General features: G+C 52.4%; 1 protein-coding gene across 1 annotated transcript; it reads right to left on the reverse strand.

The window, feature by feature from the left end:
- Positions 1–9,497: 9,497 nt before the first annotated feature.
- FAM78A (family with sequence similarity 78 member A) lies at positions 9,498–25,020 on the reverse strand. The gene is made up of 2 exons (XM_041726305.1): positions 24,004–25,020; positions 9,498–12,693 (listed from the first exon to the last, which is right to left on the reverse strand). The coding sequence occupies exons 1-2, from the start codon at positions 24,324–24,326 to the stop codon at positions 12,165–12,167; spliced, it is 852 nt and encodes a 283-aa protein (XP_041582239.1). The 5' UTR covers positions 24,327–25,020; the 3' UTR covers positions 9,498–12,164.
- Positions 25,021–26,193: the final 1,173 nt, after the last annotated feature.

The raw sequence follows: 26,193 nt of genomic DNA on the forward strand, positions 1-26,193 counted from the left end.
ACTGAAAAAGTTGAAATAGAGCATCACTCACCAGTGGGACAACTTCAAGCAGCCTAATATGTGTAACGAGAGTCCCTGAAAAGGGGAGGAGAAGGGGGGAAAATATGAAAGACACCAGAAATTGTAACTACATGAGTAAATATAAATATTTTGTAGGGGATTTTTCAAGCCTCCTTAGAAGATAGCTGTTTAAAGCAAAAATAATAACCATGCATTATGGGGTTTGTAACATATGTAGAAAAAATTTATGACAATAATAACAAAAAGGATGGGCGAGAAGAAATGAAAGTATACTGTTGTAAGGTTTATCTACTACCCCTAATGTGGTATAACATCAATTGAAGACAGACGATGGTAAGTTAAAGATATGTATGTGAACCTTAAACCAATCACCAAAATGGTACAACAGAGAGTTTCAGCTAATAAACCAACAAAGGAGTTATAAAGAAATCATAAAACCTAATCCAAAAGATCGCAAAAAAGCAGGAGCTGCTAGAAAGAGCAAAGAAGAGATAGGACAAATAGAAAACAAACAGCAAGATGGCTGATTTAAACCCAGCCATATCAATAATCACAACAAATGTAAATGGTCTAATTCTTCAATTAAAATGCCAAGATTGTCAAATTGGATACAAAAGTGAAACCCGACTATATGCTACCTACAAGAAACTAACTTTAAATATAAGATACAAGTAGGTTAAAAAGGAAAGAATAGAAGAAGATACCATGCCAACATAAATTTTTTCTGAAAAGCTGGAGTGGCTATATTTATATTAAATATGATAGATTTCAGGGCTCAGAATATTATCAGGGAACACACAGTCATTTCATAACATGTCAGTTTATGAAGAGTACGTGTGTCCTAAATGCTTCTGGACCTTAGAGCCTTAAAGTACATGAAGAAAAACCATTAGAACTGCAAGAAGAAATAGATAAGCCCACAATTATAGTCAGAATCAATAACCCTCTCAACAGTTGATAGAAGTACAGAAAAATCAGTAAGACTCTAAAAGACTTGAATAATGCTTTCAACCAACTTGAACATAATTGACATTTATACAACACTCTATCCAATATCAGTTGAATATATGTTATTTTCAAGTATACACAGTTACCAAGACAGACCATATCCTGAGTCATAAAACAGGTCTCAATAAATGTGAAAGGAATCAAGTGATAAAAAATATGTTCTCTGACCACAGTGGGATTAAATTAGAAGTCAGTAACAGAAAGATAGCTGGAAAATCCCCAAGTATTTAGAAGCTAAATAACATTTTCTAAATAACCTGTGACTTGAAATTTTTAAATAAACAAGAAAATAGTTTTAACTAAAAAAATTTTTTTAACTGAAAAAAGTACAACCAATCATAATTCGTGGTGCTAAAGCAGTACTTAGTGGGAACTTCATAGCACTAAATGCCTATATTTTATTTAAATTTTTTTTATTTGAGAGAGAGAGACTTTGAGGGAAAGGAAAGGGAGAAAGACCCAAGCAGATTTCACACCAAGCACAGAGCCCAATGTGGGGTTCCATCCCTCTACCTGAGATCATCATCCAAGCTAAAACCAAGAGTTGGACACCCAACCAGCTGAGCCAGCCAGATGCCCCAATCCCTATATTTTAAAAAGAAGAAATCTATCTAAAAAACTAGAAAAAGAAAAGTAAATGAAACCCAAGATAGGCAGGAAAAGGAAATAATAAAGAAGAGAGCCAAAATGAATAAAATAAGGTACAAAATAAGACAAGAAAAATCAATGAAACTAGTTCTTTGAGAAGATCAATTAAATTGATAAACCTCTAGCCAGAATGATCAAGGAAAAAAAGACACAAATTACCAATTTCAGTAAAAAGTAAGGTGGCATCATTAAAAATATTTGTATTAAAAGGATAATCGGGAACATCTTTATACTAATAAATCCAACTTAGATGAAGTAGACAAAATTTCTTGAAAAACACAAATCATCAAAGTTCACTCAAGAAGAAACATAAATAAAAAAAAAAATAGTAAAAAAAAAAAAAAAAGAAGAAACATAAATAGCCCTATAGCTATTAAAGAAATTGAATTTATCATCAACAAATTCCATATACAAATGGCTTCCCCAGTATTCCATATACAAATACTTCCTTACCAAGTATTTAAGGAATAAATAATACATTTACACACAAACTCTTCCAGAAAATTAAAGGGAAGAGAATACTTCCCAACTCATTTTATGAGGCTCGCATTCCTCTGATGCCAAAACCCAACAAAGATTTATAATAAAACTACAAACAAACCACTAATCAAGATGGATGTAAAAATCACTATTTGGGTGAGGGGAAGAGCAGAGGGAGAGAGAGAATCTCAGGCAGGCTCCATACCCAGTGCACAGCCCAATTCAGGGCTCGATCTCAACCCTGAGCTCATGACCGGAGCTGAAATCAAGAGTCAGATGCTTAACCAACTGAGCCACCCAGCTACCCCTAGATGAAAGAATTCTTAACAAAAGTTTAGCCATTCGATCCAATACTGTATAAGAAGGATCTGCATAGTGACCCAAGTAGGATTTGTTCTAGAAACTCAAGGTTGGTTTAACATTTTAAAATCAATCAATATAATTCACCACATTAACAGAAGCAGCCATTAAAAGAAAAAGAAAAAAACATATGATCATCTCAATAGATATAGAAAAGGCATTTGATAAAAGCCAGTGTTCCTAACAAACTCTCAGCAAAATAGAAGTGGAAGGGAATTTCTTTGGCCTGATAAGGAGCATCTGAGAAGATCATACTGTTACCATCATACGTGATGGTGAAAGAATGCTAGTTGTGGAACAAGGCAAGAATGGCTGCTCTCACAGCTTGTCTCTCCAACATTGCACAGGAGGATCTAGCCAATGTACCAAGGCAAGAGAAAGAAATAAAAGGCATCCAGATTAGAAAGGAAGAAATTAAACTTTGTTCACTGATAACATGATCTTTTTGTTTTTGTTTTTGTAGCTGATTCTAAATTTCATACAGAAATGCAAAGGACTCATAACAGCCAAAACAGCCTCAGAGAAGAAAAACAAAGTTGCAGGACTTATTATAAAGCTACAGGATTTAGGACCACATGATATTGGTGTCAAGATAAAAGGATCAGTTATGCAAAATAGTCCAGAAACAGATCCACACATATGATTGATTTTTGACAAAGGTGAAGAGGCAGTTTGGGGGAGATTCTCTGCAGGACCCAGCTTTCTGGATTCTCAGGCTGGATTTCAGGACCCCTCTGTCCAGCTAAAAAGGAAGTGAGCAGGATTCAGAGTTTTCTGGGCTCCCTGGCCATCTAACCACCAGCTATGCCAATCCCACCATTTACCACACCCATCATTCCTATAGGATCATCAGCTTCCTGTCGGGAGCAGGGGGTTGGATTCTCTTCATGCATCAGGAGCTGGAACACGTCCATGTGGCAGAATCACTGTGGTGTGGTGCTGTCAGTCAAGAGGACAGCTGCAGAGGCCATGCCAGCCTCCCCTCGCTAACCTTTACAGGAAGTGGCAGGCTGTTTACAGGGAAATCCCTTCGCCTCACACATAGCAACATCCTAAGTGCCATGTTAACCACTCAGTCCACTGCTCTGCAGTGAAAGGCTGGTGCCTGGTTTTCAGACTTCACCAGCTGCCAGCCTTATTCTCTGAGGCCCTGCAGTGCAGAACTCACTGATCAGAAGTCCCAAAGAGACCTCATTTTCCATTGCTGACAGCCAGATCTGCCGCCAAACCAAATGATCACTGAACATCAGGGCAGATGCCTCTGCCGGTAACTCATCATGAGGATGTCAGCTGGTGGTCAAGTGGGAGCACCCTGACCACAGCCTCTGGGTCCCCCTCCTGTCCCCACCACCTCTTGGGATGAGCCATGTCCAGATGAAAAGGATGGGGGAAGCCCAGGTTTACACCTACCCCTGAGAATACAGTAAAGGACCTTCTCAAAGCTCACCCTAAAGTCCAGCTACACTACAGCATTTCCCAAAATGCTTCCTCCTACTCTTACCTCCTTATTCATGCATAGAAATAGCCTCATTTTGTGGAAAATAGCATTTTCCAGATAAGTGAATTTTCCAGATGAGAAAAATTTATCTCTTTAAGCACTTGGAATTTTATTATTTTAACTAGTTGGGAGGGAAGTCTTCCAAAATGAACCACACGTGGACTTCCTTGCACAGCTCTATAATTTACTGGCGTATTGATGACTCACTGTGAGCAGCGGGGAGTAGGCTGTAAACCCAGGAGGCCTCTGGGTAGTCGAGACAGAAATGCCTTGAAAGGCATAGCCTGCCTTGAAAAGGAAGGACATTCTGACACATACTACTCTATGGATGGACCTTGAGGACTTGATGCAGAGTGAAGTAAAGAGGTCGCAAGAAGACAAGTTATGATTCCACTGATATGAGGTCCCTAGAGCCATCAGATCCAGACAGAAAGTAGAAAGGTGTCTGCCAGGGCACTGGGGAGAGGGAAGCAGTTTTTTGGTGAGTATAGAGTTGCAGTTGTGCAAGATGACAAAGTTCCAGAGAAGGGGGGTGGTGATGGTTGCACATGAGCTAATGGCACAGACCTGCATGCTTAAAAATGATGGCGAACATTCTATGGGTATGTTATCACAAGTAATGATAAATAATAGGCCATCCACATTGTCATTCTCAGCTAAGGACACTGATGATGCTCAGAATTAACCGACAAGCCAAGGTGGCCAGCAGGGGAGCTGGACTCCGGGACCATGCCTCTAAGCTATTTGGGATAGTTGCCAACATTAGAGATGGTGATGAATGTTCACTGAGCCTTGAGCACCTGGTGGGTATAGGCCAAGTCCATACAGAGCTAGGTGGGCATAGACTGGCATCTCGGACAGGGGCTGGAGTGAAGCAGCCACCCCTGAGGAACGCACTGGGCACCAACAGCCCTCCATAGGGTGGCCTTTCTCCCGCCTTGGCGACCCTGCCTCGCTTACATGCCTGAGCAGGGATTGGGCCAGAGCTGGCCAAAGTGCTCCTGGGTACCTTGGCAGATCCAGTGTGGGTGGCCTGTGCCGGGGGCTCAGGGTGGCTCAGGGTGGGGTGGTTCCACTTGTGTTGTTTCTTACCTTCCTCATCAGCTGAAACTGGGGCAGAAAAAATCATTTCAACATCCAGTTACCAGGTCAATAATAGCTAACACCTGTGGCCCTGGGCTAAGGGTGGGGCTTGCCCATCCCACCAAATCCTCCTGCCTGTGAGAACAGCATCGTAGCCCCTCTTGCACATGAGGAAACAGAGTCTCACGGATTACCGGTATTAATAGGTCAAATTTCCCGAGTACCTACTGTGTGCCAGGTACTGTTCCAGTTGCTTTGTATCCATTAACCATTGGACACCCACCACAGTCCTATGAGAAGAGGAGCCATTTCCACCCTCACTCCACATCTGAAGGAATGGAGAACATCAAAGGTTACCTGCTCAAGGTCACATAGCCAGGGAAGGGCAGAGCAGGCCTGCAAACCCAGGTGGCCTCACCGTGTCCCCCTCCTGCCTCCCTAGTCAGGCCTATTGGAAGTAAGAGGACATGCAGTCCCAGAAGCCCAGAGAACTCCCTCCTGACCTGCAGGGACGTGGACTCTTCCTCTCCTTCGTAGAATCTTCTTGGTCATTCCCAAGTGACAGAACCTTTAGACCCGCAGTTAACTGGACAAAGGAGTGTCAGTGGCGCCCTCTCCTGCGGAGGTGGTAAAAACCTGCAGAGCCTTGGGTCCTGCCCTGGTCACTCTCCTTCCTTTAGCTGCAACACCTTTCCTCCCCTCTCTCTCCCACCTGTGGCCCAGAACCCAGCCATCTTCCAGGTCCCACTTCTGACCCTCCAGACCTGTCGGTCTCCTGCAGACCCATCATCACAGACCACTTGCTCCTGGGAACAGTATGCACCAAGCCGCTGCTTCTCCAACACCTAGCAAAGGACCTCACCCACAGAGATGGTCAGGAGGACATCCGTGAAAAAGGAGGTGCCAGTGCATGCTATAACACGGGGGAACCCTGAAAGCACCATGCCAAGGGAAAGAAGCCAGGCACGGGCAAGCACACATGGAGTGACTCCTTTCCCATGAAATGTCCTGGGAGGGACATGGAGACAGGAGGGAGATGGGCGGTTGCTTAGGGCTGGGGCATTGGGGGCAGTAATTCCCTATGAGGTACAAACATTACAAAATTGGGGTACTGGCTGCACAGCTCTGGGAAGACACTGGATGGTACACTTTAAACGGGTGAGCTGTTTGATATGTGAACTCTAGCTCGATTCAGCTGTGGAAACAACATTGAAATCCTCTTGCCTGCCTGACTGACCAGCTGGCACTCAGTATGCATTTGTGGAGGGTCTAAGGATCCTGAATAACCAAGTCCTGTGGTCTGGATGTTGCAGCTGACTTGAGCCATGTTGAAGGAGGGGAGTCTCTGGTCTCTCCTGGAAGCCCCAATCCAGTATGGTCATCCCCAGGCTGCCCCGAAGGCAGGGTTAACAGCTGCTGCACATTGCTGGCCCTGGACCGGAGGGCAAGCTAGGTGTGCGTGTCCCAGCTTGCCGATCAGGAAACTCAGGCATGCGAGGTCAGGCAACCAGCCGACCTCACTCAGCAAGACAAGTGGCAGCCAAGAATAGCGCAGGGCTTCTAACTGCGTCTTACTTGTTGTAAACACCCAGTGCCGCCACCCGTCATCTGTCTGATTAAAAAGGGACCATAAAATATGAAGCAGGGCAGAGGCGCTAGAAGCTAAGTTGGGCTCAGGCCGGTGGAGACACTAATCCTGCCTCTGCCTTCCAGTCTGCATGGACCAGTGGAGAAGACCCTGCCTGGACAGAAGTAGGACTGACTTCTGCCAGGACCCATGTCGGCTGTGCAGGCTGGCCTCTCTGGACACAAGTGCAGAGACGGAGCTCCTTCACCCAGATGTGTTTTTTTGCATTTGATCATTTTCATCTTCCAGTGTCAGTGGCCCTGCTGATGACTTGCATTCAGCCCCGCGCCAGGAGCCTTCTGCCCAGCAGTCAGCAGAAGAGTGGTTCAGGGCAGTCTGGTAGAACTAGAGTCCAGAGAGGCCGGAGGTGGTGTAGCCAAAAAAGCAGTGACTGAGCAAGGTCAAAAGATGGCTATTTGAAACCTGCCCAGCATTGCAACTTCCCAGCTGAGTGACCTCTAGCTAGTCCCTCAGCCCCTTCTGAGGGCCAGTTTCCTCATCTATGAAAATTCCCCTTTTAGAGTCTTACATGCTCAGCAGTGACAGGAAGGGCCCGCCAGCACCAGAGCGCTCACTCTGGATGTGCATCCCTATGGGACTAAGTTGTGTGCTAAGGATTTGGGTGGGTAGGTTTGGGTGGCATGTGTGCACAGCAACTTGTTACTACCTCCAATATTTGCCATAATAGGATGCCCAGACCCCAACCAGGTGAGAAACAATGTCTGTGGGGCCAGCCAGACAGGACAGATGATGGCCAAGAGAGAAATCAATCCAGAGGTGAGAAGGTACACGTGGGCCAGTAGAAATGTGCAGGGGCCTGAGAGCCTCTCTAGTTGTCACCCCTCTCCAGCTCCCACTAAGCCATTTCTTTCTTGGCCCGGCAAGTGGGGATTCCTCTGTGGCCTCAAGATCTAACCAACAATGAGCCCAAGTCCAGAGTTTGGACTCCACCCAGAAGGAACCAGAGGTGACAGGCAGGCTGTGAGTGGGGTCACAGCACGCCTGCTTCTCTCAGATATCACAGGGAAGGCAGGCCTGGCCCAGCCCAGACAGCCAGCTCTCCCAGGCCCTGCTCCTGGAGGGAAGCTTGAGACAGTTGGCTTGAGTCTGGTGTCTGTGTCTCATCCCAGTCTGGGACGTCTAAATTTAACTTGCTATCAGCTTGAGAGGTGGGAGGGCTTCCACTGTGTGACCAAATGCCACTTGGAATCCACTTTACTCATGGCCACCCTTCTGGCACATTCCCCTCTGGAACGTTACCCCCGTGCAGGGCTGCCATCTGCGCGTCCATCCTCAGCTGCATGTTGGCCCGAAGGTTCAAATGGCTGAGCAACTCTGGCTTCATCCTGATGTGATCCAGCTCGGCTTTCTCCCGCCGTTGGCTATGCCCACACCTCTGTTGTCTGCTCATGCATGCACACGTACACACACACACACACACACACATACCCTATGCTCTCTTAACAGGCAGAGCTCAGGAGCCAGTTCCACAACCGAAAGCCAAACCACGGCAGTGAACTGTACCACCCATAAGCCATCTGGGTGGAGGGTGGCCAGCGGAGCCTGTTATGCAATTTCCTGCTTTGGTGTCTCAGATCCAGGAGACAGGATGCAGAATGCTGTTGGGTTGTTGCAATGTGGGAAACCCAGAGAAGAAACCAAATCCCTAATGCCCAGAGTGAATGGGGGCCCCTTGTCCTCTGTAGCAATGCCGAGGGGCCACCGGCAACCCTGGAGGATGAGCCTGTGGTCTGCAGCCAACCGGCTAGCCCCTCCTCAAATGGAATGAGCTGGACTCACTGTGGGCATCAGGGAACTGATTGCTGCACAAAACCTTCCTGGGGGAGCAGGGGAGAAAGGCATTTCCTTCCTCAGGAGCCCAGGATGGATGGAGTCAAAGGCACAGGGCCTTCTTAATAGTCATGATAATTATTGAGCACCAAATGTATGCTCTGTAGCAACATGCCACGATTGAGAGTATGCAGCGATAAGGGTTTGGGCTCTGCATCCAGGGTTCAAACTCTGACTCTGCCTCTTGCCAGATGCGTGATCCTGGGCAGCTCCTGCTCTCTCTCAGCTCTGCCATCTGTGAAATGGGGACCTTAAGAACACCTGGAGACCAAGTAGAATGTTCACCACATATGTTCACCACATCAGCTTGGAGGCAGCTACTCAGAGAATCCCTGCTTCCCATACAAGGTAAATGGGCCTCAAAGGGGTTCAGTGTCTTCCCCAATCCCATACAAATTGCCTTGAATCCATGGTCCACCTCAGAGCCCACACCCACTCTAGGACCTCTGGGCTCATCCTCTCCCAACCCTTCACGAGAAAGTTCTCATTAGAAGAAAAGTGTTTACTATGAGGGCCCTGACTCCATGCCACCACCTTTCATCAGCCGCTGGCTGTGGGCAGGGCACAGAGCCATGTTCTAGACTGACACTGTCCTGGCAGCCGTTGTTCCGTGTGAGGATGGGTTTGCGAGTCCCATCTGAACACTAACTCCCCCTCGTCACATGGGTTTCTACGGTTTGACAAAAAGCCAAGCTGCCCCCATGTCCTGCCTCCACCTCAAGCCTGCTGTCGTTCCTCCACACGGGGCACCAGCCAGGGGCACTCTAGGCGGGACTTGATGTCCCAGGGCTACAGGCAGCAGAGGATGCATGAACAAAGTGACCTGCCTCCAAACACCCTCACTCCCATGGCCAGAACCCCAGGCCATCAACCCCGAAATGAACCACCACTTTAGAAACATCCAGATCCTAGCCAGGCCTACTTTAAAATCACATTTTATTTTTCTTTGTGAAGATTTGTTGTTTCTTTTTTAAAAAAATTTAATTTTACATATTCTTCAAGAGTCTTGTGCCTCCTGGTAAGTGCATTGGTTTGTTTTCACAGTACTCTCCATGACCACGGATAGTCCTTATTGCTGGAGGAGTGTGTCCACACCAGGGGAGAGGGACACCAGGGGGATTGGGGACCCAGGTGAGAAGCCCAGGGTCTGTGCTCCTGACAGGGAGGAGGCCCAGGGACCAGACCCAGGCTAAGGCCAGTGTCCCGGGCCAGACCTGTGGCCTCTCCAGGGCCTTTCCAGCCCTGTCTCCAGAAGGGCCAGGAGGGTCAGAGAGAAAGGGGTGCAGGAGGGGCGGGATGAGTCAAGGAGCAAGGTGAGCTGGGGCCCAGGCATGCAGTAGGCCGGGGGAGGCAGCCAGAGTAGCTTTGCCCCCTCCTAGTGGGCACAGCACTGGTCCCTGACAAGAGGGCTTGCTCACACTCAGCAGGTACGTGTTTGGGGGACTCTGCCCACAACAGCTCAGGACCACTCATTACTGTCCTCTCCTGCTCCCACCCCTAGGGCGGTAAGAACCCCTTAGTGATGACCCTGTCCAGAACCTGAACTCCAGCCTCTGACCCCTCACCCAGGGCCCTTCCTCCTTTTTTTAGTGCAAGAAAGACCTGAGTGCAGAGAAGGGCCGCTCCATTAGGAGGCCAGGTCCTGACCACAGCAGCAGGACGCCGGCAGCCTAGCCCCTCCCAGGCCCTTCCCTGGGAGGTAGAGCTGGGACCCATCATCCCCCCTCACTTGAGGCTATGGCCTCTCTGGGTGACGGGGTCTCCGTACACACCAAGGGGAACGGGCAGTTTCCAGGGGAAAATCTTGGGCCTGACAAAGGGGTTCCCCATGCAGCACACTGGCGACACAGACATGTTTCTGGTCTGGTTGTTCCAAAATAGCTGTGGACCTGCTATCAGGAGCAGGGCTAGATGGGACGTTAAGCACCCCTTGACTAAGTTACAATGCCACGTGGATAAAGGAGCAGATCAAGGTGACCCACGTCCTCCCACGTTGTCACTGGGACTCCTACAAGTGGCTCATCTGCAGCAGAAATGAATTATTTTTCTTTTCTGATGATTTTCTGTACTTGGGTATTATTAGTTCAAATGCAGGGCTGGGTAAAGTAGCTGTTCAGCAGGTTTGAGGAAGGGGGCTTCCGTGGGGTGACCCCCATCTGCAACCAGGCATCAAGGCAGACATTACTAAGAAAGCTTAGTGTCGCTCAGGACCATCCTAGGGCTCTGCAGGGCCCTGGAACCGAGGGATAGTGGCCCTCTGGACAAGCCACACTGTCGACCAGCCTCTGGAACGGCCCCAATGCCTGTCAACTATGTCCCCATGTAACCCCCGCGAACCCCCTGGTCTGCTTCACAGTGGGGCACCTGTGATGGCCTTTCTGGCCTCTCCCCACACCCAGGACCGCCTATCCTGGGTGCCCCCCTGGGCAGCTTCCCCCCACCTCCAACACTGGTGCCCAGAACCTGTCTGAAGCTTCTCCCAGAGTACCTGGGAGGGGCATCCCCTGAGAAGGAGCCAGTAGGAAAGTTGCCTGCCTTCCTTACCTTCAGACTAAATCTGGCTCAAGGTGGCTGGCCCTCCAGGCATTTGGGGCCAGTGTGGACAGAAAAGGAAAAGCTATAAAACACTTAGATGTGCCGACGGACGCATCCGTGGCTGGGTGCTGAGGACTGAGATGGCGAGAACCACTGAGGCTCAACCTTCCCTCTCTCCTCCCAGATTTACCCCAGGCAAGTTAAGGCTGACAGAAGAGAGACCAGAGAAGCAGCCCCAGCAGATCTACCCCAACAGAGCGCACAGGTACCTCTGCAGGTATGGTGGGGTGGGGGGTTCCCACCAGAGCCTGAGAGAAGGGGCTCTGCAGATGGTCAGTCTCAGTTTCAGCAGAAATAAAGAACAAGTAGCTGGTTTTAGGTCTAAATCTGTCCCCCTGCCCCTCTGCCAGGACACCTGGGAGCAGGGCACAGGTGCCTCTCTGCTCCCTGGCCCTGCCCCCTCCTTCACCTGTAGCCGAAAATAAACAGTCTGGTAGAAAAGAGATCCTGCTTTCTTTGTCTGTTTTGGGCTTTTTTCCTTTAAATTTAGCTTAAGGCAAAAGTTTGGCAAAGCGAGTCTAGGTAAGGCCGCGTGACAGAGGACGAGGGGAGCTGCCATGGGGGGCCGCCACTCACAAATCAGCAGCAGGTGCCGGTTAGTGTCACAACCAGCTCCGCCTCCTCCCGCCCCTGAACCTCTTAAAGAGGTGGTTTTAAAAAAAAAAAAAAGAGAGAGAGAGAGAGAGAAGAAGAACTGAAAAAGCAGTTGTTTCAGGGAGTCTTGCAAAGTGAATGATAGAAACTGCCAGGAAAGGAGACTCAAGGTGAAGGGGGGACGTGGGGTTGGGTGTCCCGGCTGGGCCTCCCCCTCCCCGAAAGGAAGCAGGTGCCAAGAGGGCTGGGGAAGGCCATCCCGGGCCATTTGCACAGTGAGATCCGCCCGCTCGAGAAGGTAGAGTGGTTGTATTTTGCTGAATGACTAAAGAGTCCGTGTGGGTGTTGTTGGAGCAGTGTTATTATTTGAGTCTATGGCCTAGCAGGGCACCCTGGCTGTTACCGGTGCTTGGGCGGGATCACCACCAGTGGCTGCCCATACTTGGGCCGCCACATGAGGACCTGAGCATCGTTGGCATTGGGCTTGACCAGGGCGCTGGGTGGTATCGGCTCGTTCTTGCTTAGGATTTTGGGCTGGTCCTGGGCGATGGGCTCCCGCAGCCTGGCACGCTGGCCCAGGGGGCGGTTGGGGTTCACCTCGATGCTGAGCTGCATGCGCCAGTGCAGCGTCTGTAAAATGATCATGTCATTGGTTGAGGTGTTGGTGGCCACCAGCCACGTGGTGAAGCTCTGGTCCCGGTAGATGTTGGTCAGTTTGGCCACGTTGCTCTCACTGACGGGCACGGCCCATGTGACGCTGGGATAGAAGTTGTCGTTCATGCTGATGATGAACTTGGAGTCTCTCTTGGTGGGGCCTACAATGGTGCATGTCTCTGTGGTGTTGCCGTACCAGGGGTAGTTCACCCCATCCGAGTCACTAATGGCCTCGATCTTGCCCTCCTGGAGGTCTGGGAGCTCCCAGCTGGACCTGAGGACAGGAAAGCCAGTTTACTCAGTCAGCCACCCACAAGGCTACGTCCCGGGGGGCCAGACGAGAAACGGACATCCACTGTCATGTCTGGGCTCCCCCAGACACAGCCCCCATCAAAGCCACATCCTGTTCTCCTGCATCATCTCATATCAGTCATTACTACTAGTCCTATAATAATAGCTCCTAGACAGAAGAGGATGCCAGCCTGTCGAATAGCTCTGAGGACACTCACTCCCGTGTGGCCAAGGGGACAGCACCATCTGGGGAGCCCACCCCTCGGACACTCATCAACAATCACGTCCATCCCGCCAGACAGACACAGCAAAGCCAGGGGTGAGGGTGGCTTTTTCCCAGGTAGTGGGGCCCAGGACCCAGGCAGCTTGGCTTCGTCCAGCACTGCTTCCACCTGAGCACCTATAATACCAAAGCTCAGGACATTTTCCACCCAGAATCCTGCACAACCCAGTAAGCCAGCAGTGCTCTTCAGGATATACTACTTCACAAAACACACTCCTGTTCACAGCAGCATTATTCACGAGGGCCAAAAGGTGGAAGAAACCCAAGTGTCCATTGACAGGAGAATGAATAAACAAAACGGGGTCTAGCCACACAACGGAATATTATTCAGCCCTAGAAAAGAAGGAAATTTGTGATGTACTGTGACATGTCTAAAGCCCAAGGACATCATGCTGAGTAAAATAAATCAGACACAAAAGGATAAATACCATATGATTCCACACATATGAGCTCCTTAGGGTGGTCAAATCATAGAAACAAAATGCAGAACAGTGGTTGCTGGGCGGGGGAGGAAGGGGTCCACATTTCACAGTGCAGAGTTCCAGGTGGAGATGGAAAACTTCTGGAAACAGACACACAATGATGTGCGTGTACTTAATGCCACCAAACTAAAAAATAGTTAAGATGGCCATTTTCGTCAGGTGTATCACAATACCATAAAAAGATGCACCCCTCTACCCAAATGCGTCATTTAATATGAGCAAATAGCAAATCTGGGGCGCCTCTGTGAGGGATGAATAGGAATGCGATGTTGTTCATTTTCCTGCTTATTTCCTTTCTGTTTTGTGTTTATTTCATTGAAAAAGTCACAAATTAGGGTAACACCTGCCTACTAGGCCACCTCCTGCCCGGGGCCCTGAGCTCATCAAAGTCCAAGGGAACTGGGGCAGCAGCTCAGACGACCTCCCATGTCTGAAGTCCCCACCAGCGACCAAGGGCCCCCAGGCCACAGCAGCCATGAGCGGGTGACCTGGCTCCCCTCTCAGGTAGGGGCCATGAGCCAGAGAAGGAGATTAGGGCCCCTGTCCTGGATTTCTTAGAAGTCCATGCCTTTGGCCCACTTGTACCCAGATGCCCAGAAGGCACCCCCTCTGTCCTCTCACAGTGGCTGTAATCACTTGCAAAAGGGTTTGTTTTTTTTAAGGCAGAAAGTAGGACATCTGCATGGCCCAGTCCGTTAGTCTCTGACTCTTGCCCTCAGCTTAGGTCATTGAGTTCAAGCCCTCAAATAATAATAATTAATAATTATAATAATAATAAGGCAAAGAGTAAAGTTACAAAATGAGTTTTGCTCTTCCATGGCCCCCTTTCACTGCCCAAGAGCTGGCTTGTTTTGAGGGGGTGGGAATCAGCACCACAAGGTGCTCTCTCCCAGCCTCAGGTTTGCTTCCCTCCCCCAAGCCCCAAATGCCCGAGCCTTGGCTCGGTCACAGCCAGGTGATGGTCCTTGTGAGCTGGCAGACAAGCCGTGTCTCACGTGGGTATTACTCAGAACCAGGTCCCCAGGCATCTGTCCTCAAATCATCACAGGCCAACATGGGCTGTCTCCGCTCCCAGGAGTCCCAGTCCCACCCACCACCCCACCACACCCCTGGCAAGGTCGGGGAGCTCAGGTAAGAGCACAGCTCCTGGGGAACACAGACCAGCCTGGATCTAGTCCCGATCCAGCGACAAGCTGTAAGTCACAAATCTCCGATCCTCTGTTTTCTTATCAGTTAACTGTTGATAATCCTACCCACCTTGCAAGGTTTTTGTGATGATTAAATGCATCAGTATAAATGGCAATACATGGAAGCTTCCAGAAACCATCTGAGGGAGGCATTTAGAGGGGTGCCAGCCCTGACTGACCTGAAGCTTCTTTGGCCTTCAGGCCAAAAGAAAGGCCAACTGTAAAAAGTTACAGTTTTTGGACAATACATGCATGGAAGGGAATGGATTCCATATAGTTATTGCGTCCTCTAGGAATGACATCGGACTTCAAGGCAGACCCTCCATCCTTTGCTCCACGGCACAAAGGGGCGAGCAGGGACCCCGGCCCTGCACACACTGAACCTTCTCCTTTTTGCACAGCAGAGATACTCTAGGTAGGCTTTGTTACACAGAGGCCACTGAAAGGTGTGAGCAAGTGTCCCAGGACCGCGCCTACACACAAGTGCTCAGCCAGTGGATCGACTAGGGGTAGAGGCATTTTGTAAGTGCAGATGCACCTGTTTCTGCCCACAGTTCACAGACTTTGATCCCATCTGCCCCCAGCAGCCTTCTCTCCAGATCCCAGGGTGGCTTATGTCCACCTTCGCACAGGTGAGGAGAAAACACTGGTCTCCCTTGCATCTACTATCCCCTTAATCTGTTCACTGGCTTTTGCTGTCTTCCGGGCATGACCAGCTAAAGAACTTGGGGGATCCAGTGCAAAGCAAAAACTCAAGATCATCTGTTCAAAAATTAAGAATTTCCATGCGGCAACAGCAGAGCACTGAACTATGTTAGGGGCCCTTCGGAGTCTGGGCCCAGGACAACCACACAGTCTGCACATCCAGGAAACTGACCTGTTACTGTGGGCCGCGTGTCACACTGCTGCCCTCATCCTCATAAGTGTGTGACTCCAAGCAGGCAGGCCAGGCTTGAAGCTGGACTTCAGAATGCTCTGGGATCTGCTCACATCACATCAGCCTCCCTCACACCTGTTCCTGCAGCAGTCCCCATCCGTCATCCACTCACCAAACATTTGCAGAGCACCCATCATCACTGTTTGCAGAGCAAACCGGAGGTTCCTGCACCCTCCAGGCACCTGGCACCATCCTTGATGCTTCCTCTCACCTCTGGATGCCCCATTTCTCCTTGCCTTCACCCTGGCCAGGACCTCCTCCCAGGTCTCCCAGCCTCTACCCCTGCCTCCTGCAACATTCCCCAAAAGCCTGAGTGATCTTTTAAAAACACCAATCTGGGCATCCCTGGTGGCTCAGCGGTTTAGCGTTGCCTTCAGCCCAGGACGTGATCCTGGAGACCCGGGATCAAGTCCCACATCGGGCTCCCTGCATGGAGCCTGCTTCTCCCCTGTCTGTGTCTCTGCCTCTCTCTCTCTGTCTCTCCTGAATAAATAAAATCTTAAAAAAAATAATAAAAACACCAATCTGTTTTACCATCCCTGCCTCCAACCCTGTTAAACCTACCATAGCTCAGCTCCTCATGGCCCTTAAAGTGATGCAGTCAAACCCCAGGACCCCTTGTGCTGCGTGTGCACGTGCATATACACACACACACACATACATGCCCTCCCCAGGCTCCAGGCCCACCAGTACTCTCAGTTCCTCTAATGGGTCATGCCTCTCCTGTCACGGTGCCTTCTGCCAGGAGCAGTGCCCCTCCTCCTCCTGTGCCAGCCAGTGATACTAATGGCTCAGCCCTGGAGCCCCCCTGGGAAGCCCACCCTGACCCTACCCCCAAGGCCAAGTGGCCCCACATTGGATGCCACTCAGTCCTCGTCCTGCTGCTTCCTGGAATAGGCACAGGACTGATTAAATAATCATGTGATTGTTTGTTGATGATTTCAAGAGGGCAGGGGCCAGGCTTCCAGGATTTGCTCTGGTGCCTGGCCTGGAGTCAGTGACTGTGAGCAGCCTGCCCAGTCTCTCCTTCTGAGCCTGGGCCCCATAAGGAGGTCTCCTTACTGAGTTTAGAGTGACTCAAGCTGCTCGTGTTTGTGCACTGTCTCACCTAGAGCAGCTGCCACTCAAATAGCCACTACCAGCACGGGGTCACCCCTGCAGAGATACCTGGTGACAGTGGTCATGTTCCCTAAGCACGTCAGATATGCTAGGCATCCCGGGCATATACATCCGTCCATGCAGTGCTTCTCCTCAAACACCCTGGGGCCAAGACCAGAGAACACGTTTTATAGAAGAGGCTTGCAGACAGTAGAGGCCTAACTCAAGGTGACACAACCACAAGGCCACCAGGCCACAACTTGCAGCTGCAGTGAGTTCTTCTCCAGCAGCTCCCACAGACCCTCACTCAACACACACATGCATACACACATATGCACACATACACACATGGACACACACACACATCCACACACGAATTTATGCATACACAAACAAGCTCTGAGTGGCCCAACTGACCGAGAATGTGAGTCTGAAGGGGTTATAGAAGGGCCTTCCCTGGGGGCGCCTCAGTGGCTCAGTCAGTTAAGCATCAGACTCTTGTTTCAGCTCAGGTCATGATCTCAGGGTCCTGGGATTGATCGGAGTCAGGCTCCACACTCAGTGGGGAGTCTGCTTGGGATTCTCTCTCCAATCTTTAAAAAAAAGGTCTTCCCTAGAGACTGAGGAGGGATGGAGGCTGGGCTGTGCTGAGGGGCAACCATGAGGGCTGGGGAGCACTACTCTGTGGCTCCAGGCCCAGCTCCCTTCCAGGACTGGCCCAAGGCAGAGGCCCCTTGGTGGTAGGTGAAGGAACCCAAGGATGCCCAGGGCAGTGCCTTGGAGGGCAGGTGGGACCTGTACCTCTGTGATATTGGGAGACAGCAGCATACCTCTCCCATCGGCTCCAGGAAGAGCTCTGCCCGTGCCAGGCAGAGGTGGTGAGCCAGTCCTGGGCGCTCTTCCTGGAATGGATGGCCCCTCGCACCCCCAGGGTTCCCCACCTCTCCCAGGGCTCTGACTGCATTTTGAGTCCTGAACCCCAGAGCCAGACTGGCCCAGCCCATCAGGCCTCAAAGTTTCCAAACTTTACATCTCTGTTCATATTGGTCCTGTCTACATATCTCCTGTATTATTAGTCACTTAACTTTTTTCTTTAAAATCAATCATTTTTTAAAAACTACATTTAGTTTTTTCCTAAGAAACACATTGAAATAATGTGTTGGGTATGCTAGATATATTTTTTTCTCTAATATAATTAGAATAAATATGTTGCTTTAAATTCAAATTATACTTAAGCTTAACTGAGTTCACTTAAATATTATTTCATATCCCACAATGGTGCCCATTGGATGCTCTGAGAAATTCATTCACAGACAAGGATGTGAGGCTTGAGGGCAAGAGGGCTGCCTGCACCAAGGCTGTTCTCCCCATACTGGCCTCAGGGCCCCAGATGGGTCACATGGGCACTTAGGGCTTATCTCTGCAACCCCCCACACACACACCAGTTGTACAGATTTCACAGTTTTGTACAATTTGCAAAAAGTGTAAATTCTGTAAAAATTTGCAACTGGGAACCCAATTTCCCGACTTCTGCCCCATGTGGCTGCCCACTGGGCTGGCCCCTTCCCACCAGGCACCTGCTCTTTGAAGAAGGGTCTGGAGGTGTCCCCCCTCCCTGCCTGCTCCCAGGGTTCTCCCCAAACTCCAATCCTTCTGGGGCATGGCCTCCTTCTTTGTCCAGGCCATAGACCCCGGCCCCCCGGAAAGGACCAACGTGCCTGTATAACTTGAGGTTTTAATTATAAAACCTGTACTTTACTTTTTATTTTTTTATTTTTTATTTTTTTACATTTTATTTATTTATTTGAGAGAGACAGAGAGAGCAAGCATGAGTTGGGTGGAGGGACAGCAGAGGGAGAGGGAGAAGCAGACTCCCCACTGAGCAGGAAGCTGAATGCAGAGCTTGATCCCAGGACACCAGGATCATGACCTGAGTCAAAGGCAGACACTCAACCAACTAAGTCACTTGGGTGCCCCAAAAGCTGTGCCTTTCTTTAAAAAAAAAAAAAGGATGTAGAGAAGAGTATAAAGTGAGAAGCAAAAGCCGTATCTTCTATGCCTTCCCCCACCTCGCTGAGGTTACTCACCACATTACACGTTGGTAAACATCCTTCTAGACCTTTCTCTGCACAGACACACAGTACATGTTCCCACTCACGGGGTTCTCTTTTTAACAAAAATGGGTTTCTACCCCACATATTTTACAACTTCTGTAAAGAAAGAAAATGCAACACTACGATCATGTTCCCCCATGGCGGCAGCTCTGTCTCTGCCTCATCCTTCGCAGTGGTCTCCCCATCTTCTGCACTGTACACAGACTGTAAGTCCCTGACCCCCAGGTGGGCACTTGAGTGGTGCCTGGCTCTCTGCAATTACAAACAGTGCTGGAGTTTTCAACCTCATACTTATATCCTTATGCCCTGGCTCTTCTGTTGTGCATTAGGCAAATTTTTTTTTTTTTTTTTTTTTTTGGTCAGGAAATTTTTTTTAAACGCCTACTGTATGTCAGGCACAGGGCCAGGTGCTCCAAGTCTCTGTAAGACAAAATCTACAAGCAGAACAGCACTGAAGGGCATGTATGTTTGAAATTGTCAGAGATCCAGCCAAACTCATCACCTTCCAGAAGCTGCCTATGTTGCATCCCTGCAAACGGCGCATGAGGCTGTCCACTTCCCCCTTCCCTGACATAGGGCATGAATGATCAGGTTCATTTTTACCCAGATCTGATCAGCAAACAACAGAGGATCTCAGGATTTAATTTGTTATTTCCCTGATTACTATGGCTGTCAGGTCCCCCCTGGCACATCTCCGGGAGCAGCCAGCTTTTGTTTTCAGCACTCGGAAGGTGAGGGTTGGAGCTATCGCTTGGCCGGGGCTGGTCCATGGGGAGCTCTCTCTGGGCTAGGCCATCCCCCCCACTTCCTCCTACCCTAAAGCCTGGAAACAAGGACTTCCCTCTCCTATGCACACCGCCCTTGCCTCCGCCAGGGCCCAGCAGTTGGGGGAGGCCGCCTTCCGGTCCCAGAGAGGAAGCTTCATCCTCGATTGTTCTATGCGGGCCCGCGGCTGCAGGAAGAGGCCACGTGGTCCCCTGCTGGAGCAGAGCAAGACCCCTTGGGCAAGTGGTCTCAGCCCTCAGAGGTTGTTTCCTTGTTATAAAAAGAGGACCCCATGAGGTCCTGCGGAGACAAGAGAGGAAGGGGAGCCAAGGCAGCTGTGTACAGCACCCAGCTCCACTATATCCACCCCACCGCCTGAGGCTCCTTCCCACCAGCCTCCCAAACCGTCCTGACGGCAGGTGTCAGCACATGTTCTGGCTGGGCAGACCCTTCCTTGCAGGTCTCATCACTCACGGCTCTCACACCGTAGGCGGGTCTGCGAAACCCAACCCAGAAGAGAGCTCAGCTCTACTACAGCAATCTTTCTGCTGACTCCGCCAGACATCGCAGGATTAATAATGCACTAGTAGTAGCTCTGCCATTGACAGGCCCATGGATGGAATGGAGTGCATGGAATGCACCAGGCACTGTGCTGAGCTCTTACCACACAGCATCTCATTGATTCCTCGCAACAACCCAGGGAGGAAAGGACCATTCTCCCCACCTCCTAGATGGGAATAGAGAGGCTCAGGAGGGTTAAGAGACCAGCCCCAATTTCGCAGCATTAGTGCGAGGTCCACTAGGATCCACACCCTGCCAGACCAGGGTGTGGGGAGGTGGCACCGTCTACCCACAGTGCCCCTCTCTGGAGCTGTCCTCCCCCCTTCACCCCCAACTAGCCCTGGCCTTGGCCTCAGCCATGCGCCAGCCTCCCTGGGGGCTCCAGAGGAGGGCAAGCTAGGGACAATGTGAAGCATCTCCCACACAGGCTAGAAATTGTGACTTGTCACTTAGAAGGCTGTGCCAGCTGACAGGTGGCGGTTGAGGAATCGTGGAAGATGGGGTTGTGGAGGCAGGTGTCTCCAACAGTTTGGAGGGGAGGTGGCTTTTAAAGTAATGTGGGTTGGACGAGCACCATATAGAATCCTGTGAAGCTGGCACGGAGAGACTCGCCATTTTATAGCTCTCGTCTGTAGGAGTCAGGGTATTACTGAGGTGGTGTGCATGATTGTTCCGCTTCAAATAGTTCAAACCCAGGATGTCACTCTAAAAAGTTCTCCTAGATTAGAGATTAATTTTAAGCAGGGATAACATGCAGGGGGTATTATGGGCTTTGGTTAAGTATTTGGAATTAATATTTTGAATACAAGCCCATTTGTAAAGGACAGAAGCCCTCACCTTCACCTTTGCCACCTGGCTGCCCTCTCTCCGGGACCACTAAGGCCCAGGGCATAGGTTTCATTTTAATTATTCCGATTGTGAGGGTCTAGTCTAGTGGTTCTCAGTCAGGGGTGACTCTGTACCCCTCCGGGGGACACAGGCAATGTCCGGGGACAGTTTGGCCATCCCAGCAGGGGTGGAGTGCTCCTGGCATAAGGTGGGCAGAGTCTGCAGTGCGCAGGATGGGGGCAGCTGTGGCCCGCCTGTGGTCTCTGCTCCATCCCACCTGACCACCCCTCTCTTTCTGTCATATCTCGGGGCTTATAAATATGAAAAAGCAGAGTTTGGGGTTGGGAAGCACCTAAAATGCTTCCATTTACACTCAAGAAGGGGCAGACATTGGGCTTTCTCTAAAGGAACCCTTCTCATTTCCAGAGAGTGCTGGTTGGATACTGAGCTCTGCCCACAGATCAGAGGAGCCACATTCTCTGGTAATTCCACTTTTTAGTACGATTCCACGGATTAGTACTAAGTCGAGCCGCTTCCAACTCAGTGTCTCAACCACAGGGTGATCACCCAGAGCTGTCCTCTCATGGGGAGCTCTTTCCTTATCCCCCCTGACAGCTGACACATGGCACAAAGTGAGAAGCCAGGGCCCCAGAGCCAGCGTGGTTGGTTCTTCTGCCCCTGGGCCTGAGCCCGGGAGGGATAGGTGCACATGGCCCCTGCCAGGGAGCCTTAGTCTCTGCCCTCTCTCAGGGGCTAGTCCTGCCCAGGCTGGGAGTTCGGGCCCAAGAAGGACGGGTTAGGGAGCACAGGCCGCCCCTCCACCAATGCACTGCCATGCTGTAAGAGGTGCCCCAGGGAGGGGCAAGGAAACATAAGGGAAGCCAAAGGAGAGCAAAGACAACGGCCTTCAACTTCCGAAAACTCAAATCATCCATGACTTGGACTATTTTTAAACGTTTAAAAGTGGGCGCTGTGTCAAAGATGGAGACCCGGGCTCCAAAGAAACTTCAGGACCAGGAAAGGTTTGCACCTGTCTGGGTTCTGCAGTCTCAGCTGGGGTTCTGAAGGCCTTGCAGACTTGAAGGCTCACCCCTGGGGTTAAAAGAATGATGGTCACGGTAACAACAACATTTAAGATGACAACCCTGGGCTTGGCGCAGTGCCGACCACCCGGCGCAGTGCCGACCACCCGTCAAATGTCACCTCCCCTAATTCTCACAATAAGGGGGGGCGGGGGGAGGGGGAGGGCTATAACTGGCCCTGTTTGCAGACAAGGAAACCAAGGGCCAGAGTGACTAAGGTCACACCCTGGAAAGTGGCAGAGCCTGGACTCCTGCCCAGGTCTGCTTGACTGCAGTCTAGGTGTGCACCAGGCACCTCTAACCAGGAACCAAGGGCTGGCACAGAAAGGAAAAGTCATCTCAGGTCTCCAGCCTCAGGCCCGGCCTGCTCCTCACCACTGCTCCTTGCCACTGCACACTGTGTCTGTCTCAACCTCCACCCCCCGCTGCCCCCCCCAACTCTCCCCACTTCCTTCCTCCCGGCCGTTCACTCACTCGCTCACTTGTTATCTTTCCGAAAGACCCTCTGCCTTCCCCCCACTTCTAGGGAAGAAGACGAGCTTCACCTAAAAGCCCTAGAAAAAAACCTTTGTGTGTTGTCAGTTGTCCCAGATCCTCTACAAAGTCCAAGAAAGCTTCCAGCTTAAGTAAGGCTTCCTAAGAAAGTCCACACTGAATAACTAAGAGTCAGGTTTCCCTTCTTACAATGGAAAGTCAGCCCCCGCCTGGGTTCCCAGCCACTTTTGAGAATTAAAAGGCTTTGGGTATAGACATCAGGTTGACAGAGGGACATGCCCCCCCCCCATGCACCTCTGTGGGGTGATCTTGGTTACACCCTCATTCTATACTTTACCACCTCCTTCTTGTTTCCCTCAGAGGCGCCCCAGGAGTCATTAAGTGGAGAACCGACAAGATCTGGCATCCTGCCACCCTCCATCCCCTCTTCACCCCCTCTAATTTCGGGGGTCACCCAGAATGTTCTGAAATCAGTGAAAGGGTCCAACTCCCAGGGAATCCCCTGCTCCACTCCTCACTTGGAAGAACTGGGAAGCAGTGTGCAGGCCATGCACCCCGAGAGGCCAGCTGCAGGGGGAGTGTCCACAGCCAGGCCCAGACACAGGTGGGGGGCTCCCCTCAGGGCCTGCCCAGCTCTCTCAGAGACTTGTGCTCCAAAAGAGCTATTTTCACCGTCCTATCTTAGGGTGGCTATGAAAGCTAAGTTGCTTTCCTTTCTGTCTATACCGGGAATGACCATCTCTGGGGCCAGAGAACATGCCAGGAAAGAAGACTCAGGCCTCCTGTGTCTTGCACCGTGACATGCATTGTCCTGGGAACATTCTGGAGACCAGGCTGGAGAGAAGAGGCCATAGGGTCCTCTCAGCCTTCTGGACACTGACACTGGATGTCTACATAGAAGGGCCTCCTGCCTTAGGGAGAGAAAAACGCTACTCCGTGAAGCAAACTAGATTTCTAAAACTAGCCACCCTCTCAAATGAAACAGCATACACTGTAGGAATAGCAAAGCGTGCCCCCAGGTCCCGATGTGCCTATGAAAACACTCCAGAGACCAGATCAAACCCAGCACAGAGCACTGTACCAATAACCCCCATTCTCATTCTGAGTGTCCGCCACGGCTGCCTCCCTGGGAGGCCTGAGCCTGGGGTCCAAGCCTCAGCCTCTCGAATGGCCCCAGGACAGCATGCTTGTTTGCCAAAGAGACACCTGGTGGAATGCACCTCTGCTTTCTCAGCATCTTACAGGGAAGGACACGGGAACCCCCAGGGCCGGTGACCCCAGTCTGAATCAACAGGCAAACCCTTGAGGAGATCACCTGGCCAAGGAGGACTCAGAGGCCACTTCCATATCTGCCTAAAGCCTCCCTCCGGCCCCTCTCCAGCCCCCTAGCCCCCACACCCCAGGCCTCCAAAGTCCCCACCCCGAGCAGCCCCCTAAAACTTGCACCTGGGCCATACTCACATGCCCTGCTCCCCATACTGGTTGTAGAACTCCATGTGGCTGCACGCCTGAATCCAGCCGACAATCCAGGTCTCTTTCTTAGGGATGGGTGGCATGACCACCTGGGCCGAGGCACGGAAGTGGGGCGTCCGATAGCGCAGCACCACGCTGGAGGACTCATCGATGCTGGTGGGGATGGGGTCGATAGAGGCTTTCACATCAATCACCGTGATACCTTCCCGGAAGACTCTGGCTTTGCCCCCGATGCTCTGAATACAGCCCATGGCACACAGTACAGCTCTGATCTCCAGGGAAGGCCAGCAGTCCCAGAGGAAACTGGGCATTGAAAGGATGGAGGCTGCCAGACCCAGCGCAGACGGGACTGCTCTCCAATCTCAAATCTCAAGACCGATATCCATAGGATAGAAAATTCACTGAGTGCAGGGGGTTTGCATATCACTATCTCGGGCCTGTTTATAAATAAGGATCTTGCTGCATTTCAAGAGCCCCGGGTTCTCTCTTCTTCTGCTAGCAGTGGACAAAAATCACCGATATTCTTTGGGTTTAAAAAAAGGAAAGTCTGGAGGTTAGTGGATAATCATGTTGTGCAGACATCCAGCCCTTCCGTGCCTCACACGCGGGGAACGCAGCCCGGAGACGCTCCCTGAAGTCTCGGGGCGAAGAAGGCGAATGCCAGCAGACACATAGATGAGGGAGGCTCGTCCCCCTGCCGGCGCCGCGCGCTCGCTGCAGAAGTCCGACTTCCTGGCCGCCCGCCTTCCGCACGCGCTCGCTCGGGGCACACGCGCCGGCCCGGCCCGGCCCCGGCCCCGGCCCCGGCCGCTCGCCCGACCGGGGCAATCAATGGAAGAGCAGGGTCTGTCGGAGCGCGGAGGCCCGGGCGCCCTCGGGGGCGAGCGCCGACCCGCGGCTTCCAGGAGGCGAGCGCCGGGCTCCCGCCGCCCGCGGGGTCCCCGTGGGCGCCCACTCGCGGGCGCGGGCCGACGCCCCCACGCGGGCGCACCGCGTCCCCCGCCGCTGTTGCTGCCGCCGCCGCCGCCGCCGCCGCCGCCGCCGCCGCCGCCGCCGCGCGGGGCTCCGGGGCTGCACTACCTGGGGGTAGAAGGCACAGGGCGTCAGGGCCCGCCTCAAAGTTGAACCGAACTTTGCTGCGGGGCGCGCGAGGCGGCGGCGCGTGTGCGCGGGGCGCGGGCTGCGGCGCTGACGGCACAGCTCTGGGCGGTCTCCCCGGAGGCGGCGGCCCCCCCGGCTCGCGCCCGCCCCGTCAGCGGCGGCTGCACGACCGCGCGCACCAGCGAATAATCGCCGCCCGTGACATCCCCGCTGACACCCTCCCGGCCCAGGGGTGGCGTGGCGGGAGCGGGGGCGGCGCCCGGTTGGCCCTGCAGTGGGCCGCGTGGACCGGCCGGGCCTGGCACAGCCCCCACCACCCCGCCACCAGCGCCGGCTCCCCTGCCCCGGCCGGGTCCCTCCGGCCCCCTGGGGTCTGCCCCGGCCGGGATCCCCCGACCGACCCCGGAGGGCGCAGGGCCCCAGCCCCGCCGCGCGGGCGCCTCTGTCCCCACCCTGGCCGGCCCCGAGCGGCCCCGAGCGGCCCCGGACCCCCGCGCGTCGGGCGCGCTCGCGGCCGCCGGGAACTTTGGCGCGCACGCCCCCACCCGGGCGGCGCCGCCGACTCACCTGCCCCTCGGGCCGCTCCGCCGGCCCCGGACGGCCCCGGACGCCCCCGACCCCGCCGCGGGCTCGTCCTCGGGGCGTCCCCCCCCCCCCGGGCAGTGTCCTTTGGCTCTACTGGGGTCCCGGGCGGCCGTGGGCGCCCCCGGCCGCCGCTCCTCCCAGTCCGGGGCTGCCGGCGGGGTGGCGGGGGGCGGAGGGGTGAGGCTCGGGGCTCTCTCGCCCCCACCCCGCGCGCCCGCTTTATTTTATGATCATCGTGAGCGCGTCTCGCCGCTCAGCCCCGCCGCCGCGCCGCAGCCGCCGGGCGCGCCCCGCGCTGCCTCGCTCCGCCGCAGCATCGGAAAGGCAACCAGGTCAAACTTTGCAGAAACTCAGCCCCTGCGCCGGCCTGGCCCCGCGTCCGCCCGCAGCCGCCGGCCGGAGCGCAGCGCCGCAGGCACCGCCACCCGCTCCCCGGCCGCGCGAGGATGCAGGTCCGCAGGCGGCGGCGGCGGCGGCGGCGGCGGCGGCGGC

This window comes from Vulpes lagopus, chromosome 12 (genome assembly GCF_018345385.1).
Source record: "Vulpes lagopus strain Blue_001 chromosome 12, ASM1834538v1, whole genome shotgun sequence".
NCBI lineage: Eukaryota > Metazoa > Chordata > Mammalia > Carnivora > Canidae > Vulpes > Vulpes lagopus.